The sequence below is a fragment of the Mus caroli genome, unplaced genomic scaffold (assembly GCF_978045245.1).
Source record: "Mus caroli unplaced genomic scaffold, Mus_caroli_1 scaffold_20, whole genome shotgun sequence".
Lineage (NCBI taxonomy): Eukaryota > Metazoa > Chordata > Mammalia > Rodentia > Muridae > Mus > Mus caroli.
In genome coordinates, this window is record NW_028227275.1 from 15,378,464 (window position 1) to 15,400,939 (window position 22,476).

The 22,476-nt window shown below is 44.3% G+C and overlaps 1 protein-coding gene across 1 annotated transcript in view; it reads left to right on the forward strand.

Moving 5' to 3' along the window:
- Armh3 (armadillo like helical domain containing 3) overlaps positions 1 to 22,476 on the forward strand; it is a 182,431-nt gene that overhangs the window by 63,348 nt on the left and 96,607 nt on the right. Inside the window, exons 17-20 of the mRNA XM_021151523.3 lie at positions 438 to 503; positions 2,468 to 2,537; positions 3,953 to 4,013; positions 14,187 to 14,275. Coding sequence (XP_021007182.1) covers positions 438 to 503; positions 2,468 to 2,537; positions 3,953 to 4,013; positions 14,187 to 14,275 — 286 coding nt within the window. The remainder of the gene's footprint in view (positions 1 to 437; positions 504 to 2,467; positions 2,538 to 3,952; positions 4,014 to 14,186; positions 14,276 to 22,476) is intronic.

The window sequence follows — 22,476 nt, forward strand, 5'->3', positions numbered from 1 at the left end:
ATTTATTTATTTATTTATGTGTATGTTTGTGTGTATGAATGCATGCATATGCACATCTGTGCCTTGGCTTGCATATGGAAGTCAGAGGACAGCTTTGGATTGCAGCATTGTGGGTTGCAGGATCAAACTCAATTCGTTCATCAAACATGGTGGGTGGCAAGTGTCTACCCATTGAGTGAGCATCTCACCAGCCCCTTTTATCCCGTCTTTCTTGGTCTTTCTGGTTTTTTTTTTTTTAATTTTTATTGTATTTCTGTCTTCCCTCAGAGTCTCATATAGCCCACATTAGGATTAACTTGGCTATATAGTTCAGGATAACCTCACATTCGTGGTCCTCCCGTCTCTACCTCCCAAACGCTGAAGATTGGGCATGCGCCACCGTGCCCAGTTGAGTTTTAAATGCACTTACCACATCTTGCCTTTTCTGTTTTTATTAGGATCAGTACGCCAATGCATTTTTACATGACGACAACATGAATTTTCGAGTAAACTTACATAGAATGGTAGGTGTGACTTTAAATGTATGTCTTGTTTTTGATAGACAAGCTTTTGTGTGTTGACGAGTTGGGATGCTTCTTTAAGAACAGATGTAGCTGGACAGTTGGGCCTAAAGGGCTCAGGGCAGGCTTAATTGCTTCCCAGCAGCTCCGGCTGCCCTTTAAGGGCGTCTTTGTTCCTCACCCAGCTGTTTCGTTGCTCACCTGAGGATACAAAGGTCTACAACCGAATAGTGTTTTTAGTAATACTGGGCAGTAGAAGAACACAGGTTTCCAAAAGGTCTCCTGTGACTGTGGCCCAGAGTGAGCATGGAGGTTAGAGGCCAGCCTGCAGGAGTGGCCTTAACACAGGTTTCCAAAAGGTCTCCTGTGACTGTGGCCCAGAGTGAGCATGGAGGTTAGAGGACAGCCTGCAGGAGTGGCCTTAGTCCCCTCTCTTTAGCACACGGGTTCCAGAAGTTGAATTTAGGTTGTCAGGCTTGGCAGTAGGTGCCTTAAACTGCCAAGCCATCTTCTTAACCCCTGTCCCCCTGAGGACATTGAGTCCTCTGTAGTCTATTCTGACCTCAACCATGTAGCTAAAGCTGGCCTTGAACTCCTGAGTCTCTTGCTTCCAGCTTCTTCATGCTAGAAGTACAGATGTTCACTACCATCACACTCAACTATATAGTATGGTTTTTATTATACAAGACTATGTGATCTATTCACCTGAGAGGTGGAATGTAGAGAAAATAGAATATGGAAGATGATGATCAGGCTAGTGGTGTGTTAAAAAGTATTACAACATGGCTTAGATTTGAAACCTAGCTTCTCCCTGACTCCCCCAACTGCTACAGTTGCTGACTGCATAGCTGCCACCACACCTTCCTTCTCTCTCTAAAAATAGATTTATTTATTTTATGTATGTGAGTACACTGTAGCTGTATAGATGGTTGTGCGCCTGGTGGGCCCTGCTCACTCAGTCCCTGCTCGCTCCAGCCTAAAGATTTATTTATTATTTAACATAAGTACACTGTAGCTGACTTCAGATGCACCAGAAGAGGGTATCAGATCTCATTACAGGTAGTTGTAAGCCACCATGTGGTTACTGGGATTTGAACTCAGGATCTTTGGAAGAGCAGTCAGTGCTCTTACCCACTGAGCTATCTCACCAGCCCCCTTTCTTCTCTTTTTATTTATTTTTTACTTAAAAAAATTTTTTTTGATCTTATTTGTATGGGTGTTTTGCTTACACGTATGTCTCTGTACTACTTAAGTGCCTGGTGCCTGAGGAAGCCAGAAAAAGCCTATCAGATCCCCAGGAACTGGAATTATAGACAGTTGTGAGCCGTCATGTGGGTGCTCGTAATTAAACCCAGGTCCTCTGGAAGAGCAGCCAGTTTTCTTAATTGCTGAGCCATCTTTCCAGGACCTGTCCTCTTACAAATGTCTGAGCAGGTACATATGGTAGTCAGAAGATAGCCTTAGGTGTTGCTCCGAACACACTGTCCATTTCTTTTTGAGGTAGGATCTCTGGTTGGTCTGGAGCTGGCCAGAGAATCCTAGGAATTCCATAGGAACGACTTTCTGTGGCTTCTGGGGTTGAGCTTGTGCTTGCCTTTACCAACTGAAGCATCTCTCCAGCCCCTCCTCTTCTTTTTTCTTAATTATTTTTATTATTATACAAAAGTACCAGTATACATTTTTGTTGTTAACAATGCCACGTGCACAGCATAGATAGATGACAGTAGCAACATTCGTCTTGTTGAAGGTGTTTTGTCACATACCTTCATTGATAACTCAGAAGCACCTCCCTGTGCTTGTTCTGCTTGTGCTTCCCTCCCCCCACTAGAAAGGGAAAGACAAGGTGGACCCCTTGGAGTAAATCTCTGTGGTAGAGGTTTTATTTGCATGAGAAACATGATAAGCCCTTGGATTCCATCTCAAGTGTCTGCTAATTCCCTCTCTTTTCCGCATGTGTGTTTTTAAAGCCTATGAGACACAGGAAGAAGGCTGCTGACAAGAACCTTCCCTGCCGGCCCCTGGTGTGTGCAGTCCTGGGTGAGTAGAGTAGCACAGGCAGAAGAGCGCCTTTGTGAAGCCTCGGTGATTTTCAGGATGGAGACTTCGGTTGATGTGCTTGTTCCTCAGCACTGTCGTAGAGGAAGCTTTGTTTCTTGTTGTGTCCTGCAAATCACCCCAGTGGCTAACTAGAGTGCTCAATAAAACAGACAGACAGACAGACAGACAGAAAGCCAACTTCCCTGGGACAGGACAAAAATGAATATGTGTTCCTTGCTATGGAGATTTCAAATCCTTCCTTCTCTTTCCTGGTCTGTACTGATGGCAAAGCTCAGACGCTTTATAGTCTGAGGCTTAAACATGGAGCACTGCCCTGGAGTAAGTGGAGGTGGGGCTGACAGAGCTGCTAGGGAGGGTCTTGTGTCTTTCTCTTTGTCCAGAAATCTACATTTTCCTTAGAGGAGTTAGTGGCACCTTTTTTTTTTTTTTTTTTTTTTTCTTTTCTTATTTTGAGACAGGGTCTCTCTGTAGCTTTGGCTGTCCTGGAAGATCAGGCTGGCCTCCAATTCTTAGAGATCTGCCTGCATCACCACCCGACTGTTAGAGAAGCTCTTGATCTCATTTTCACTTGGATGGTCCACCTCAGTTCCTGAATCTACCTGATCTTAGAAACTGTAATGAAGACTGTGTGTGTAATAAGCCTCTATTGACCCAGAGTGCCACAGCCCATTCCAGGCAATGTATGCCAGTCAGCATGATAGTGAACTGGGATAGACTGACAGACACCTTTAGAGCTGAGTCTCTGCTTGTGTGAATGGGTTCCAAATACTTTCATCTCTGCTGGCTTCATTTATCTAGTCTCAGATTTCCCTTAGGCATTTGTATTGGCCTTATGTGTGGTATGACATATGCGTACAATGAAATTTCCCTTGTATCTACGTTTTTTTCTTTCTTTTTTTTTTTAAAAATGATTTGTTTATTTTTATTTCATGTGCTTTGATGTTTTGCCTGCATGTATGTCTGGGCGAAGTTGGCAGATCCTCTGGAACTAGACTTACAGACAACATGGCACGAGCTGCCATGTGGGTGCTGGGAATTAAACTGGGGTCCTCAGTTCTCAGAGCCATCTCTCTAGCTCCTCCCTTGATTTTAAACTTATTGCCAGGTCTTTCTAGACATAGGAGAGTAAGATCTTTATTTTGTTAACTTACAAGAGAATGAGCCATTTTACTAGAACTTAATAGTGCCTGAAGCATTTTGCTTGGTAATTTTTCAAGTGGCAAGTGTTTAAAAAGTGGCGTAGAAAATAAGGTAAGTTCATGCAGCTAGATGTCCGCAGGGCCATACTCAGTGCGAGTGCAAGGCACACAGTTCTGAGAAGCTTTCCCCCCAACTCAAAGGTAAGGAGTACATTTTATTGTGATTGATATAATTTTTCTCCTTTCTTCTTTTAGACCTGATGGTGGAGTTCATTGTAACACACATGATGAAGGAGTTCCCTATGGATCTCTATCTGTAAGTACCATGGTTCATTTTATATGTGCAGATTCATTGTAAAGAATCAAGTGGTAGAAAATGTATGTGCTGCGTTTACTTCAAGAAAAACTCATTGGTCAGAGAGATGGCTCAGTGGTTAAGAGTGCATACCGCCATTGCAGAGAACCTGAGTTGAGTTTCCAGCACCCACATCATGCGGTTCACAATAGCCTGTAAGTCTAGTTCCAGGGTGTCTTACACCTCTAGTCTGTGGGAACCCACACTCATGTGCCTATACCTACATATATACACATTAGTAAAAATAAATCTTTAGGAAAGGAAATCAAGATGCTTTAAAAAAAAGGAAGGAAACATTTGTGTGTGAAGAAATACCAAGAAATATGTTCTTTGTTTTGTTTTGGAAGGGAGAAAGTACAAGCTACAGTTTGGGTTTTGTGTATCTCTTCATTATCACTTTCAAGCTTACTGCATGGAGATCTGGGTAGATGCCTTGAAGCAGATTTCTGGAGGCTTTTGCACTGTAAAGATATGTAAAACTGGCATATCATCTCATTTTCTCTGTGCTAGCATCAAAGCAGTCACTAATATTTAGATGGTAGGTAGAGGTCAAGAAAGACCTTTTGATCTGTTCTTAGCCTATACTGTCTTGATATCCCACACCCTTATTGGGTAGGCTTATGTCTCCAGTGGCTAGGCTAAGCCCGAGGAGGAAATGTGGTTATCTATCCCAGTTGTTTACATGAGAACATGAGAGACTACTGAAAGTCATCATATTTTCATGGGGCTTAGGAAGGCCATTTAATGTCCTATACTCCCTGCTGCTTTTGCACTCTTCCTTTCATCACCCTTGAACCACATTAGTGCCATCCTAGATATGTATATCTTCTTCCTTCAGAAGAAGCTCAGGGTGGGCATACTGGTACAGGCCTGTAATCCTCGCACGTGGGGAATGGAGGCAGGACAGTTAGAAGTTCAAGGTCATTGTTAGGTTCATGGCAGTTTTGAGGTGAAGCTGAGTTATTGGAGGCTTTGTTTTCACCTCACACACACACACACACACACACACACACACACAGTCTGACAGCAGAATCAATGCCTTTGTGTTTCCCTCTGAGAGCCATTGGTGTGCTAACTCGGCATACTTTATCCCAGTGTCAGGGATGTAGATGTGTCCAGGCCTCTACACAGAGCAGGCCGCCAGACCTCAGAGGGCTTACAGACTGACTAGGAATGTGTCTTGGTCTCCTGGGGCCAGTGTAATAATACTACATTTTACTTTTGGATTAGGAAGTAAGTTATAGTTTGCCATACTTTTTGGGTTTAGAAGTCTGATGCTTGATTTTAACTCGAAGGCCAGCGAAACTACTTTTATAAGACTTAGCAGATGATTTCAGCTTATTTTACATGGAGTCTGTGAACACCAACCAGCACCTTAGGGATTAAATATATTTTTGGTATAGACTTTCTGACTTCTTTTCCTTCTTTTCATTTCTCCTTCGTTGTTTTTAAATTTAATCTCCCCTCTCCCTCCCTTCCTTCCTTCCTTCCTTCCTTCCTTTCTTAAGACGGGGATTTACTATGTAGTGCTGGCTGTCCTTGAACTCACTATGTAGACCAGGCTGGCTTTGAACACACAGAGATCCAACTGCCTCTGCCTCCCAAGTGTTGGGATTAAAGACATGGACTATCACTTCCCAACTCTGTTTATTGTTATTTTTTTTTTTTTGTGCATGATTTTCCACCATGTAGGCCCCTGGGATTGAACTCATCTGTCAGAGTTGGTGGCAAATGCCTTTCTCCTCTGAGCCCTCTTTCCAGCCCCCTACCATATATTTTTTTAAATTATTATTAATTTGTGCTGCTGTTTTGAGACAGAGCCTTGCTGTGTAGTTCAAGCAAACCTGGAACTTTCTGTGTAAACCAGGCTACCTTCTAACTCATGATCCTTCTGCTTCAGCCCTTAAGTTTTAGGATTACAGATGTCTATCACCACCCCTGGGTACAGGTACATTCTAATTTTAAAATGATGCTATTTATAAGATTGGCATGGTGTTGCATGAATCCAGTTTTTCCCTGTTTTTGTTTTTTTTGTTTTTTTTTAAATGGGTTCCAAGCCAGAATGGCCCGGAACCCCCTATGTACATAAGAATGGCTTTAAATTTTCATCCTTCAGCTACTGTCTCCCAAGTACTGTGATTACAGCTGTTCTCCATCATGGTAGACCAAAACACTTGTTTGGTTTTGGTTTTGCTTTGTGTAGCCTAGGCTGTCCTGGAACTCCCTCTGTAGCCCACACTAACCTCAAACTTAGAGCTGCATCTGTCTCCGCCTCCTGAGTGCTAGGATTAAAGGTGTGCACCACCACACCTAGCTCCAGACTTTCCCTGTAAATGCTGGGCTGTCACTGTCCTTCACAAATGTATTAGTGTGCCCCAGAACCTGGTTAGTTTAAGATGAATATTCATAATTTTGTATTTTTTGTGGTGTAGTAATCTCTGAAAAGTTCAACTGGATGTTTTTAACATAAGACCTCTCATGGGTCTATAACTTATTTATGTTAGACTGGTTCTCATGTACCACAGGTGGCATTTGTTATGAGACTAAGGACCGCCCTGGCTTCTGATCCTTTTGCTTCCATTTACAGACTGCTAGGATTACATACGCTACCAGGCTTGGTTTCATGTAGTGCTAGGGAGGGACCCAGGCCTTTGTGCATGCAGGCAGACAGACACTCTACCGACTGAACCTGCCCTGGCCTGGAATTTGCTGTATAGCCTACATGTGTCAGTTTGCCTCAGGTGTGTGAGATGTGTCAGTTTGCCTCAGGCTCAGAGGCTGTGGGGGAAAAAGTGTTAGTTGGCGCTGAAGGCAATGACATTCTGAGGTTGGAGAACTTGCTTCCATGCTCACTCAAGAGTTGTTGGTAAGCCTTGATTTTTTTTTTTTAATTATATCTTTTTTGTGCCTGTGTAGGGGTGTATATGTGTGTGTGTGTGTATAGGCGTGTACATGTGTAGGTCAGAGGACACGTTGCAGCATTCAATTCTTTGTACCATGTGTACCTGGGGCATCAACTTAGTATCTCAGGCTTGGTGGCAGGTCATCTTACTGGTACAAGCCTCAGTTCTTCACCTGGATCTCTTTATAGGTTGTTGGGTATGACAGCTTTCCTCAGAGCAAGTAATCCAGTAGAGAAAGGAGTGTAGAACCCAAGATGGAAGGTGCAGTGTCTGTTGTAACTGAATACCACATGGATATAACGTGGGAAGGATTATGCAAGGGCACTATTGCTTGATTGTGCCTCTTCTAAATCATATGTTGGAAATTAATCTCCAGGGCACAGTGTGGGGATGTGGGCCCTAGTGAGAGGCATTTAGATCATGAAGACACCACTCTCACGAGTGGATTAGTGCCAACTAAAAAAGGGTTAGAGGTTGTGACCTCAATCACTCACACCCTCTCATTCTCCCTTCCCTCCATGTTCCCAGCCCTTTGTGCATGTTTGTATGCACAGCTATGCAAGCTTGTTGTCCTTGTTTCTTCTGTCTTCCACTGGGAATGGTGTGTAGAAGTTTCCCCCTTCTTAGATGCTAGCACTTTGAGATTGGATTCTAAAGGAATACATTCCCTTATAAATTATTTTATTTGAGACAAAGAATGTGAGTTCTAGGGGACTAGGATTGCCAGAAATCATATTGCAAACTGGTACCTCAGTTTCATGGCTAGTAAGTTGTTGAAGCAAAATTCAAATTCATTTCTCCTGATCTTAGATTGTACTCTCAGCATTTTTTTGTGATAAGGAACAACAGAAAGATCTATCTATCTATCTGTCTGTCTGTCTGTCTGTCTATCGAGTGCCCATGTTGATAAGATCCCAGGATAGGTTCCTTCCATTTGATCTAATCCATGAAAAAACCTTGGGGGTTTTCTACATAGATGAGTAGGAGAAGGGCATTCCAGGTAGGGGCTGCACACACCCTTCAGGAGTGTAGTAGATTCACAGTGCGTTGTGTTTGGAGAGGACTATATTGTTCTGCATAGTTAGAGAACAGGGCATATGGAGGAAGGGTGAGAATAGAAGGAAAGATTGCCTGAGAGAACATGGGCAGTGGAAGAATGCTTGATAGGACTGTATGCCTACAACTGGGGAGTTACAGGGTGTGTCTCTCCAGTCAACTTCTTACTCGGCTTACAGTAGCTGTTCTAGACCTGACACCCTAACCTGTGCTTCCTGACTTTGTCCCAGGAAGTCTTCGCATTGCTTTGCTTTCTTTGCAGTTTGCCTTTTCTCTACCTGCTTCCTCCTTGAATCTTCTGAGGTTATGGATGCTGAAGATGATGAGAAGGTTAGGCAGGAGTAAATCCACCCTCATGTGGATTTACTTTCTCCAAGTCTGTATCGATGGATGTGTTCTAGATCTCCCTTCTCCACACACCCCCACTTCCATTTCCTTTTTCAGTTTGGTATTTGGAGCGTCAAGTCCTTCTTAGGTGAACTTCTCTGCTCCTAGCTGGCAGCAGGCCAGGTTGCTGCTCTCCCTTCTCATTGTGTATGGCCTCTCAGCAGCTTGCAGCACAAGGAAAGCAAAATGAATTCATACCATTTTAGATAAGGTTATAATCCTCATGGCGAAGTGTGAAGAAGTATGGAGTACACAGGAAGACTTAGCGCCCAGAGCCAGTATCTGGGTCAGAAGTGGGCAAGCTTCTTTGTTTGTGTGAGTGCTGTGAGTACTGAGTGTTGAAGAAAGGTGCTTGTCCAAGGGGGAAGCAGTCTCGCTGTGAGCAGGAAGTGGTGGGAGAAAACCCCAGGCTAACGACCCAATCCCCACTCTTGGTCTGCTGGATTCTTGTTGCCGTTCCTGTACTTATCACAGCGTTTGAGAGGGAGGAGAAAAGAATCCAAGAAAATAATCCCTTCAAAATTACTCTTATGTGGAAAACTCACGTCTACCCCACTTCTTTTTTGAGCCAGGGTCTACAAAAGATGCAGGCGAAAGGGACAGTCAGGAGAAAGCCAGGCTGTCTTTTCTTAGACTAGGAACCACTGTGCGCATGAGAGCTACCCCAAGAAGCAGTAAATCTGGAGTCATTCTGCCTGCATGTATTTTTAAGGATGTAACAGTTGTTAAATTTGTTTTTGTTTCTTTTCTTTTTTAGACAGTCTTGTAATGTATCCCAAGCTGGCCTCAAGCTGTCCAGATTCCTGCCTCAGCTTTCTGAGTGCTGGGATTATAACGTGCCTTACCTCCCTTGGCACCTGCCACTTATTAGAAAAATATCATTATGCGTGGTATTACACACAGTGTGAGTCATTGGGAGCACAAGTCCGGCAGAGCGCCTGTTGAGTGGCTGGAGACAGCAGGAGAGCCTAGGAGCAGTGCTGGAGTGACATGTGTACCCTGTAAGTGAGGCAGAGAGCAGCAGGGCACAGTTAGGCGCTGTCACTGTCCACAGCAGCTAAGGCGTGTTTGCCAAGGATCAGCCCACACGGTGGTGACAGACAGGCAGCTGGGATCTGATCACTGTAAGTTTTATGGAGAAGTTGATAGAAGCTTTTATAGGTGGATAATTTTTAAGATTAATTTTCTAAGATTGACTCAGATGAGACTATCATTCAGCAGATGGCAGCTACACCAAAATGGGTTCCTGCCACCATCTCTAGGGACAAGGGAATGACTTGGAAACTGGAAGGACGTTTTCTCTGAAGTTTGTATCACTTGGTAGGCAGTTTCAGTACAGGTTAGATTTTTTTTTGAGGGCAAAAAAATTATTTAAAATTTATTGATGTGTATATTAATTTACGTCTTACTTTATATTTTTGTGTGATTGCTAAGTATTTTATGTTGGTGTGTATGTGTTATGGTGAACTCATGAAAATCAGCTGTCAGTTTTAAGGAGTTGGTTCTCCTGCCTTGTGGAGGCACAATGTCTCTTGTTGTTTCTACTGTACTGCACACTTGAGGCTTACTGGCTCACCAGGTTCTGAGTAATCCTGTCTTCACCTCATAGCAGCTTGCTGTTCATGTGTGCCATTGCATCCAGGGTTTCTTTCCTGGGTCCAGGGATGGAGCTCAGGTTACCAGGCCTGTGTCAGAAGTGCTTTTACCTGCTAAGCTATCTAACTGGCCTGATATTTTATTGTTTTGAAACAGAAGTCTTGCAGTGTAGCTTTGGATGGCTTAATATTTTCTTTTTAAAACATTTTATGTGTATGTGTGTTTCACCCGCATGTATATACATGTACTGCCCAAGAAAGCCAGGAGAGGGCATTGCTCTCTTGGAACTAGAGTTATAAATGGATGTTAGTTGCCATGTGGTTGCTAGGATTTGAACCTGGATCCTCTGGAAGAGCGGTCTTACCTGCTGAAACATCTCTTTAGCCCCACGCCTAGTGTTTTCTATGTAGTCCAGGCTGACCTTGTTTTCTTGTCAATCCTTCTTCAGGCTGGTATTACTGGCATATGCCACCGCACCTGGCTTAAATTTAGAGCAAGCACACTTTAGTGTGTGTGTCTTTGGTGTGCTGTTAGATACTTTAACTCCTTTAGCCTGTCTCTGGCTCTTACCTCTCAGAGGGAGGCTAGTGTTTTTCTGTTTCTTTTCACCTTTGATAGGAGGCCCCTAAGAATAGCTATCCTTAATGTAGCTTATTTAGCGACCAGACTGGTACCTATAGAGGAACGCAAGTAGTGTTTCAGGCACCCTCTTAACTCTATCTACCTCAGGAAGTATCCTCTACTTGAAGCTGCCATTGCGTTGAAGTGGCCTTGAATATATTAGAAAGCTTCTGTAAATCAAGGGAGATGAGCCAGAGCCCCTTCCTGCATGGCTGTTTGGCCGTGCTCATTTGGCTCTTCCACTTTGACTTTCTCTCCCTTATTCTTTCACGTTACAACGATTTTCACAGAAAGGAACCTTTGAATTTGCTTGAAACTGGTAGGTCACCTGGCACCAATTTGCTAAGATCCTTAGAACTTAAATACAGTAAGATTTAAGTACCAGTCCAACCAGTGTTTGGTGAGTGAATAGATAGAAAGCATTGGCCTGAGCTGGGAGAGTGGCCTGTGCTTACATTCCCAGCCTTAGGGAAGATGAAGGTCAGCCTCAACAATCAGATAAAAACGAGATGTCACCTGAAGCTGCTTGGGGATTTCCTCTAATCTTTTAGGGACTTCAGTTCAGGTAAGATCAGATCCTTTATTTCCTTGTAGAAAAGAATTTCAAGACAAGCCTATATGTAGTAGATTTGGAGTTCAGTAAAATACTTTACTCTCCCTCCCTCCCTTCCTCCCTCCCTTCCTTCCTTCCTTCTGCCCTGCCCCCCCCCCCCGTTTGTTATTGTTATTGTTGTTGGTGGTAGTGGTTTCTTTTGTTTTGAGACAGGATCTCATGTATCCTAGGTTAGTCTAAACTCACTTTGGGGTCATTTCTTGGACCTCTTTGCAAAACGGAAATAAGCAGAAAAAAAAAACCCAAACCTGGCATGGTGGTACACACCTTTAATCTGGGCACTTGAGAGGCAGAGGCAGGAGGATCTCGTGAGTTTGAAAGTCTACATAATGAGTTCCAGGGCAGCCAAAGCTACATTGTGAGACCTTGTCTCAAAGAGAAAAAAAAAAATCAAGAAACAGAAAAAACCAGTGCTAACTGTGCTCTGAGAGGGAAGAGTCAGAGGACCGTCTAGACATGGGCTCCCAACCTGTGGGGTGTGATGACTCCTGTAAGAGTCGATGGCCCTTACTCTGGGGTTGCCTAAGCAGTCAGAAAACACAGGCATTTATATAACAATTCAAACAGTAGCAAAACTACAGATATGAAGCAGTAGCAAAAATAATTTTATGATTGGGGGTCACCACACATGAGGAACTGAATTAAAGGGTGGAAGTGTTTGGAAGGTTGTGAACCACTGAGCTAGAGGAATTAAGTGCGAAATCCACAGCCATGCAAACACACCCGCTATGTAAGCTAAAGTTCGTTACTTGGCATCCTTCTGCTCTACCTGCACAGTGTTCCACCTACACAGTGCTCCACCTGCACAGTGCCCCACCTGCACAGTGCTCCACCTGCACAGTGCAGGTGTAACCGATGCCTGCCAGTGTGTCCAGTGTATACAGTGCCCAGGATTGAACCTAGATTGCATGTAGGCAAGCTAGGTGGTTCAACTTTAGCATCTGGAAATATTTTTTTTTATAAAATAGATATTAAGCCCAAGTTTTTTTTGTTTTTTTGTTTTTCGAGGCAGGGTTTCTCTGTATAGCCCTGGCTGTCCTGGAACTCACTCTGTAGACCAGGCTGGCCTCGAACTCAGAAATCCGCCTGTCTCTGCCTCCCAAGTGCTGGGATTAAAGGCGTGCGCCACCACGCCCGGCTTAAGCCCAAGTTTTAAGGGAAAGTATTGGGCAAGAAGTTAAGAAATACTTGAAAGCCTGAGTGTGGGTGTCCCCAGGAGACAGCCTTTGTAACTTGTAACAAACTAGCCAGCTAGATTGTTGGGTGGCTTTTGAAACAATTTTCTTCAAAGTGTTGCTGGAAATCTAAATGAGATGCTAGGTGAATAAGGTTACCTCCGGAGCACAGGGATGTAGTGCAGAAAGTTAGGAGGTCTCCACTGAAACAAAATTAATTTTGAGATCCCCAGAAATATCTGGGGTGGACTGTGGTCCTACAAGGTCATACACATTCGGGCCTTCATCCTGGTTCATTGCTGTTTAGAATTATCTGTGCCAGCAACCTCTTGCTTCTCAGCCGGGCTGAGTCTTCAGCTGGAATCAGCTAGGAGGGAAGGATTGTCTTCCCGTTCCATAGACTCATTTTTTTTTTCTCTATTTTTCCCTGCCTCATTAGCCCTGGCTGTGTATCAAGTTCAAGGCTAGTCTAGTCTACATGAGACTTTGTTTCAACAAAACAAAACAGGCTGGGGATATAGTTCATTTGGTAGAGTAGTTGCTTAGCATGCATGAAGCTCTGGATTTCATCACCAGCACCCCCAAAAAACTATCTGGTACTATCAGTGCTTGAGAAGTGGAGCCAGGAAGATCAAAAGTTCAAGGTCATTCTTAGGTGTAGTATTAAGTTGGAAGCAGACTTGTGCTACATAAGATCCTGTCTCAAAACAGCAAACAAAGCACATTGTGTTGTTCTGATGCATATAATTGAAGAGTCCAGGGACTGGACTGTTGCTCCCTGCAGCTGCTGCAGCACTTGCAACTAACTCCTTGCTTTGTGCGACTAAGGAGCTGGAGTTTGTGTGCTCCCTGCATCCCTAGGCTGACTTTTAATTCCAGTCATTATATATCTATTTCAATTGGTTTGTTTTTTGTTTGTTTGTTTTTTTTTTTTTGTTGTTTTTTTTTTTTGAGAAAGGGATTCTTTGAGTATCCCTGGCTGTCCTGGAACTTGCACTGTAGACCAGCCTGGCTTTGAGCTCACAGAGATCCACCTTCCTCTGCTTCCCCAGTGATAGGACTAAAGGTATCCACTACCACCCAGCTTCTTTATTTAATTTTGAGGCAGACTCTTACCTCGCCCATGTTGGCCTGGAACTTGCTGTGCAGGTGCCTTTAGAGGCCAGAAAGTGTCAGTCCTGCAGCTGGAGTCACAGGTAACTACAAGCTGCTCTGGCTAGGTGCTGGGCCTCTGTTGAAGCCTGGTACCTGCTGATCCATCTCTTAGAATTGAATTTGATCTAGAGTCTTAATGTCCTTAATTTTTTTTATATCCAATCCATTCCTCTCTCTCGTAAATTTTTTTTTAATTAACAATGTTTTATGTGTATGGGTGTTTTACCTACATTTACCCTTGCATAGCACATATATATGCCTGGTATCCAGAGAGGCCAGAAGATGTCGGATCCCCTGGATCCAGATTTACACACTGTAGTTAGCTGCCATGTAGGTGCTAGGAATTGAACCCAGGAAGAGACATTGATAGCCTTTTCAGTGGTACCTTAGTACAGGCAGGCCTCTAAGTGGTTGTAGTCCCATGGGTAGCACAAATTGTGTGTGTGTGTGTGTGTGTGTGTGTATGCACGTGCGCGCGCAAGAGACTGACAGAGGAAATTCACCAGAATGATCTTTTTTCCTTTAACCCCAGTCTCAGTGGCCCCAGCCGAACCACCTCCCTACAGGAAGAGTCCAGGTGAGCTGTGCTGGATTCCGAAGCTTATCCCGATTTCCTTTCTTATTGCAGGCGGTGTGTCCAGGTAGTGCATAAACTGCTGTGTTACCAGAAGAAGTGTAGAGTTCGCCTGCATTATACCTGGCGGGAACTCTGGTCAGGTAATGTTCCTTCTTGAGTCTGTCCTCTTCCTTTGTGCTTTTTCTGACTTTTAGACTCAGGCTCAGACTTTTAGTAGCCCTTCTAGCCTCGCAGCTAGTTAATATGATTCTGGTTTTACTTGTACTATTTATTTTTCACCTTTCAGTTTTGTTTGAGTCTAGACTTCAGCATGCTGTGTGGTCCACGCCTGCTTTCTTGTTCCCTCTCCTGCCCTGTCCTCTTGTCTGTGTGTCAGCCTTTAGAAACAGTTGATGATTTCTTGGGTTCTGGGGCTTAATAATTAGCTTGGTACAGAGTGCTTGCCTAGCAAGTGTAAGGCCCTGGGTTTGATCCCTAGCAGTGAGAAAAGAGAAAAAAGAAAAAAAAATTCAAGAAGGGATATAATTTTTTAGCCAAGCATAATGGCACAGATCTGAATTCCTAGCCCTGGAGGGAGAAGCAAGTGGCTCTCTGTGAGTTCTAGGCCAGCCTGGGATACAGAGTGAATTCTAGGCCATCCAGTGCCATGTAGTGATACCTTGTCTTAAAAAACAAAATCAACCAAACATGTCTTGAGTCTCAAATATTCTGGCTTTGTGTAACAGCAAGGAGGAAATCAGTGCAAACTTGGACTCCCACCCCCTTCCATTTGGTAGCAGCATATGGACTATAGGGAGCCTCTGTGTATTTCCTCAAGATGAGTAATCTCAGAAGGAATGGCGTTAGGAGGGTGGGGATGGATGGGGGCGGAGAGATGGGGGGAGCCCTGTTCTTTTGTTACAGCTGGCATTATTACTGTTTACAGACTGTGTAGATGGTACCACTCCCCCTGTGCCAGAGACAAAACAGAAAATTACAATGTTTACTTCGGTCTTTATATCCATTTGGTAACCCAGTAAAGTCACTGCCACCCCTGCAGGCGGGAAGTGGCTCTTCTCTAAGGGCACAGTTAATGCTAGCTTGCCACCCTTTATGTCGTGTGACTAAATGGGAGGTTTGGGAAAGCAAAGCCTGCCTCTGCGGCAGTTGCTTGCTGCTGTCCTGTGGCTTTGTGACCTGATGGGATAATGGTTTTCTCCAGCTGATTACAGTGATGATTGGCTGCCCTCCGGTGGGATGCTGCTCTCTGTGCTGAGCTGAGCAGAGAGAGCGTGTTAGTGTTGGGGGCTTTGTAAGACAGCAGGCCAGGAGCCCAGCCCCTTCCGTGGAATTCATCTCCCTTGTTGTGACACATGCTTTCCTCCCAGCTTAATTTGGCTTTCTAAATTTAGACCTCCATAATGGGAAGTAGAGATCTTTAATTAATGGATTAGCAAGTTTTTCAGCAGTTACTGTGTATGATGGTAATAGGGAGGGCAGGACAGTCACACTAATGGCAACAGCAGCAATTTTAGTCCTAGCTTTAGGAGAGAAGAATATAATCATGAGGGTTTAAAATCGAGGGCATGTTAGAAGAGATATTGAAAGAGATTGAAATGACATTTTGTGTGTGTGTGTGTGTGTGTGTGTTGTTTGAGACTGGTTCTTGCTCTGTAGCCCTGAACTCAAGATAGTCTTCCTGTTTCAGCCTCCCAAATGCTGGAATTATAGGCATGTACCACCCACATTTAGATAATAATATAATTATAGAGCTCTGGAAGTCTAGAATGTAAAAGAGAATGAAAATAGTACAGGTGTGTGTACTTGGGGCAGTTGTAGGATACATAACAATGCCTGTGGTTAGAGTCTGTCATGAGATGATGTCATGGTAGTGGTTAGCAGTTCTGTGGCGGCAGCAGTTGTCTCCCGCTTCCGGTTCTCATCTAGTTTTATCCTTCCTTTTTTGGTCATTTCCACCGTGGCCCCTGTGGACTGGCTAGCTGCCCCTCCCCCTCATTCCCTGTCCTCTTACTCACTGTTCCACTGTGTGCTGCTCGCTGCTCTCCGCTGTGCCCTGTTGTGTTGTCCTCCGTCTTTCATTCAGGCTTCCGGTTGTTCTGCTTCCCTCTCACATTTCCTATCGTGGTTTTCCTGTCATTTATTTGTTTACTCACTTATTTACTTTTTTTTTTTTTTTTTCTTTTTGTGACAGGGTTTTCTGTGTAGCCATGGTTTCTCTGTGTTTTGCTCTGTAGACCAGGCTGGCCTTAACTGAACTCGGAGATTTGCTATTAATCCCACTGATAGAGAGTAAAGACCATTACCCAAATTCTTAGAGGTAAGCGAGCTTTATTCTCTGTCACACAGGGCTGTTTCCTTAGAGCAGGCTTTGAAAGAACCACATTGAACATAGGAGAAAGTGGGAGTAACAGAAAACAGGAATGGCTTTACCTGGTAACAAGACGGCTTCTAACCTTAAAATGGAGGAGGCGCTCACTCGCCGCTGCCTCTGCCTCTGCCTCTGCCTCTGCCTCTGCCTCTGCCTCTGCCTCTGCCTCTGCCTCTGCCTCTGCCTCTGCCTCTGCCTCTGCCTCTGCCTCTGCCTCTGCCTCTGCCTCTGCCTCTGCCTCTCTGCCTCTGCCTCTCTGCCTCTGCCTCTGCCTCTCTGCCTCTGCCTCTCTGCCTCTGCCTCTGCCTCTGCCTCTGCCTCTCTGCCTCTGCCTCTCTGCCTCTGCCTCCTCTGCCTCCTCTGCCTCCTCTGCCTCCGCCTCTGCCTCTGCCTCCTCTGCCTCCTCTGCCTCTGCCTCTGCCTCTGCCTCCCAAGTGCTGGAATTGCCCATAGGTGTAACTGTAACTGGAGGATGGCTAGCATTTTGTTAGTTTAGTTAGTAATCTATAAAGAAAAACAAAAAAACCAATTCTTTATCCTGAGTTGGTTGGTTAACTTTCTGTCTTTGAGAACTTTCTGTCTTATTCTGCTCGGAGATCACTTACTGTCTTGATTAATGTTCAGCAGTCTGTAGTGTGTTAAAGGGAGTTATGTAGGAGAACCATTAGTGACTGCTCGTTCCTAAGGCATAGATGTTTGTGTTTTGTGAGGTTAGTTTTTCTTCTTTTCTTTTGTAAACATCATGTTTACTTATTTATTGGTTGATTATGTGTGCATGTTACCCACGCCTAAGAAGATAAAAGAACCACTTACTAGAGTCATTTATAACCTTCCGCCATTTGGAACCCAGGGATAAAACTCAAGTTGTCAGGCTCAGTGGCAAGCACCTGTACCTTCTGAGCTCTTCTTCCTTACAGTGATGGAGTGATCTCTCCTCTAACCCTGACTCTGTGTGTTCACACATGGAGTATACCGCGAGATGAAGAGCAGCAGGTGTTAAGGAAGCTGCAGAATACAGCGCTCCACCCAGTACAGTTAGAGCCATAATAATGTGTAATATTGCATCCATAGAGTACAAGTGTGGCTATGTTGGATCCACCCACTCCTTGGCTGGCACTACCCTCATATGTTGGAATGCCATGTTTTCATTCTCTCTTTGCCTCTAGATGGATTTGAGGGAGGTGTGTGAAACTCATCATGGCAAATAAACCAATGTAGATAAATGCTTGCCCCTGTATGGGTTATGATTATAAATGAATTTTATTTATAAATAAGCGTGTAAGGCATGTAAGGTTATATTTAACAGCTAGAAGCCTTTGAGCTTACAGCAGATACTCAGTCAGGGCCCAGATGCCCTTGTATTTAGAATGTGGTGGTCAGCGTCACTGTATTTCTTGAGTGTTAATTTTTACTTCCGTGATTGCTCTTTGTCTTGGGGGAAGATTGCCAGAAGTCTCCAAAATTCCTGAAGTGAATTTCCAAAGAAGTAGATTGGGAGAGGAAAATACTGGCTGTGTGAGCTCGGGGCTCAGGCCCGCTTTATCCTTCCCTGCAGTTGGCTTCATATGCACAAGCCCTGACCCACTCCCTGCTGCACTTCTTTGTACAGTGGCTGTTGCCATGGAGTCTGAGTGTGTAGGAGGACATCTGTGCTCATTTCAGTTGGAATATGGAAGAAGGAAGTCCTGCATGTCTGCTTTGCCCTTCCTTTTAGGAACCATTGTTTTCCCCAAAGTGTAGAAAATTTGGGAATTCTCTTATGACCTCTAAATGCCAGTCTCTGAGCAAAACCTTACCTGAAACTCATCTCGGATGAAGACAGAAAATGAGGTTTGGGGTCAGATGACACAGTTTTTTATCTGTGAAACCAGAATGAAAGCAGAGCTCTGCGTATCCAGAAAACCTGTTTGTGCATTCCTGTGCTACCGGGAGTTCAGGGCGTTCCTGAGCCCTGTGAGGCTCAGCCGTGACCTCAGAGGGGAAGAAGATGGCTGCCCTGACTTTATGTTCCATATTTTCCCAATGAATTCGTTTCTCACAGATATCCTAGTGTCTAGTTAAGCTTTTTTCTTTAACCCATCATGCTGGTCCTAGCTGTGTGGACTTTTAGCACCATCTTCTCTCTGAACTTTTGGGATTTTTTTTTTTTTAAAGGGTCTTACTGTATCACCTGGCTGGCCTGGAGTATACTACCTCAACCATGCTGGTCTCAAACTCACAGAGATCCACCCACCTTTGCTCCCTGAGTGCTGTAGTGCATGCCTGTAACTGCAGCCCTCAGGAAGCGGAGGGAGCATGCGCCACCATAGCCAGCTGCTCTCTGAACTTTCTGTGTCTAATTTCTTGTTTGTTCCTGTGGCACTTTGAAAGGCCATGTATGTGTGTGTGTGTATGTACGTATGTACGTATGTATGTATGTATGTAGAGTCTTGTGTATCTCAGTATGGGTTCTGGGATCTGAACCTGGGTCCTCTGGAAGGGCAGCAAGCACTCTTAAGCACTGAGCTAGCCCTCCAACCCTGACTACATGGCTTTCAATAGGGACTTAGAAAACATTTGAATGAATAAATAAATTCACAAATGACAGTGTAGACATTTCATTAATAATGAATTAGCAGTCACCTAAAACAACACAATGTTGTATTTCTTCCTTAAAACAATAACAACAGGACTGGTGAGATGGCTCAGTAGGTAAGAGTACCCGACTGCTCTTCCAAAGGTCCAGAGTTCAAATCTCAGCAACCACATGATGGCTCACAACCATCCGTAACGAGATCTGACGCCCTCTTCTGGTGCATCTGAAGACAGCTACAGTGTACTTACATATAATAAATAAATAAATCTTTAAAAAAAAACAATAACAACAACAGTAATAGAGCCCTGTCACGTGATTGTCATAATGCGCCTGATATGTTGCTGCTCCTCATCTCTGGATAGGCTCAACCCCGGCTGAGATGCAGAGGAAGTCGAGCCTTTTCTCTCCTTCATGTGCCACTTCCTTATGCGGATAAGTGGATTGCTTTTAACCAAGTAAAAAATGGAAACTATGATGACTTCTGAGCCATTCACCAAAGAATAGGTGGAGTGTTTAAAGGGAGGCTTGCAGTTGGTGGAATGGGAGCTACTTGAGCAGAGCCTCCTAGAGACAGCTTATTTTACTTCCACAGTAGGCAGAAGGAGCATTGGGAAAGCAGCATGCATCTAAATATGTGGTTTCCACCGTCTGAAAACATGGTTTAGAGGCAGCTTTATGCTGGGATTCTTTATTCAGCATTTGTCTGTAGATCACAGTCCTTACCCCATCACTATGCCATGTCTCAGGGCGAGAAGCCAGCCATTACTTAAGTCCCTATTCTGGGGTGAAGGGAGCAGAGATACAAAAGGGTTAAGTAACTCACAAAGGATTACGGAGCCAGAGCCCAAACAGTCATGGTTGGAACTTAGAGTTCCCAACTTCTATGCTAAGATGTAGATCACTAGGCAACATTTGCCTCTCTGCAGGAAGGAAGGTCCCAAAGCCCCCAAAACAATCTGTTAAGCTTCGCTGTGCTAGATAGCATCCCAAGCATTTAGCTCTGCAAAAGGGAAATTGTACATGGTCTGACCTTTCAGATACCTACTGGGAACCATGAACACCCAAAGAGCGTCACAGTTTTCCGGATCCAGCTGGCTCTCTCATTACTGGCACAACCTGTGCCATGGTTAGGAACAATTTGAGGCTGGGAATTGAGAGCCTGTTGTTGGAAGCTATGTTGTTGTGGGTGTTACAGAGAACTGAAATTTTTTTTCCTTTTTTCTGTTTTTGGTTTTTCAAAACAGGGTTTCTCTGTGTAGCCCTGGCTGTCCTGGAACTCACTCTGGAGACCAGGCTACTCTTGAACTAAGAAATCCACCTGCCTCTGCCTCCTGTGTGCTGGCATTAAAGGCGTGCGCCACCATCACCCCACAGTTCAGGACTGAATTTTTTTCAAGAGAAAAACTGGTTTGTTTGATATATATCATTATCTGGCAATTCTGCTGTAGGTATGACTTTGGCAGGTTGGCAGCCCTTCCCAATGTGGTATTTACTTATCTGTGAACATTTAGTTGTTTGCTTCTTTTGGTTTAGTTTGTTTTTTAAACTGTTACTTGATGTGATTATAGACTTGTACGAAGTTGCAAAAATAGTAGAAGTATACCTTTCCACCCTCCTCCAAAATTAGTAAAATCACCTTTTCCACCCAGCCTTCTGGTGACGCCTTCTCTAAAGGGAGCCTCAGACAGCTCCTGACTCCTCTGCAGCCTTCTCTAAAGGGAGCCTCAGACAGCTCCTGACTCCTTGTAGTTTTGAAGAGGTTATGCAGGTGGGAAAGAATATAGCATGCTTGTGAAAATTATCTAATTCCAGCACTCAGGAAGAGGAGACGGGGGGACAGAATTCCAGGGGCTCAGAGTCAGAAGGAGAGAGGAGGTTTAGAAATTGAAGGTTGAGGGTAGCTGTGTGATAGATGAGCAGGTAGCCCTTGCTGCCAAGGAGAGAATTGGCTTTCAAAGTTGTTCTCTGACCTCCACACTCAGTAGCAAATAGGTAAACAAATAAATAAGCAATTATGTTGAAAAAGAAGAGTCCGTCTTAAAAGCATCCGAGCAAAGGAAATAAAGGAAAGGGCAAGGGTTGAGCTGCTCCAGGCCATCAGGTCCTGGTGAGGCCGGGGAGACTAAGATTCTTAGAAAGGCTTATGTGGTGGTGGGCTTGAAAAGATTTGAATTCCTTTGCATAAAGCTCTATAAGACAGAGGAGATTTATGCACTATTCATTAGCTCTTGGCCAGCAGCCACCTGTGATAGAGAGAAACAAGTAAAACCATTCCCCACCCTTACTTTACATTCTTCTCTGATTTAGGGGAGCATTTTACAACATATAAAGCTACAGGTGCCATGACGACTGCTTTAGGGGCTGGAGAGATGGCTCAGCAGTTAAGAGCACTGACTGCCCTCCCACAGGTCCTGAATTCAATTCCCAGCAACCACATGGTGGCTCACAACCATCTGTAATGGGATCTGTCTGATGCACTCTTCTGGTGTGTCTGAAGACAGCTGCAGTGTATTCATATAAATAAAAATAAATTAATAATATTTAAGACTGCTTTAGTTTCCATGTATAAAAGACAGACTTTCTTCTATGGATAACCAGATTCTTAAACTTACAGTGTTTTTATGCAATTTTGTTAGATGTCACCTCTCGTTTTCTATTACTTAGTGTGAATACCCTGGATGGTAGTATAGAAAGTTCAAGGCCTGGAAAAAGACTACTGGGGACCTCTTTTCATTGTTAGATCATAACATTTGGCTAAATCTAAAACTTAAACTATTTTGAATCCTCTTTCGTTCCCTCAGAAACGTGGCGGAAGCCAAAAGATAAGAGAATCGGGAATGCAGGCATCCCAGCTCTCAGGAGGCAGAGGCAGGCCAGCCTGGTCTACACGGTTAATTGCAGGACACCCAGGACTTCACAGAGAAAACCTTGTTTCTGGGGGAAACTGGAAAAAGATTCTCACAAGGGTTAAGCTCCAAAGGAGCCAGGAATTATTTTTCTCCTTTCTTTGCATGTGAAAGTTGACTTTATATCAAGAGAAGAGTTACCGTCCCCAGGCCCGTCAGTGTCTTGTCAGGTTCACGAATGGGGCGAGGGGCGAGGGAAGGAGCAGCGGCTTTTGCTGCTATCCCTGAACTAGTTTCCTAGTTCTAAAGCCAGACAGAGTTAGCTCGGTAAGGGGTTGTCCTGCTACATCTCTTGCCTGGGCACACAGATCTGATATTGGTGTCCCTGTGGTCTGGGAGAGAGTAGGATTCCTAGTTCCCGGCTGGCGAGGTGGCTCAGCGGGTAAGAGCACTGACTGCTCTTCTGGAGGTCCTGAGTTCAAATCCCAGCAACCACATGGTGGCTCACAACCATCTGATTCCCTCTTCTGGTGTGTTTGAAGATAGCTACAG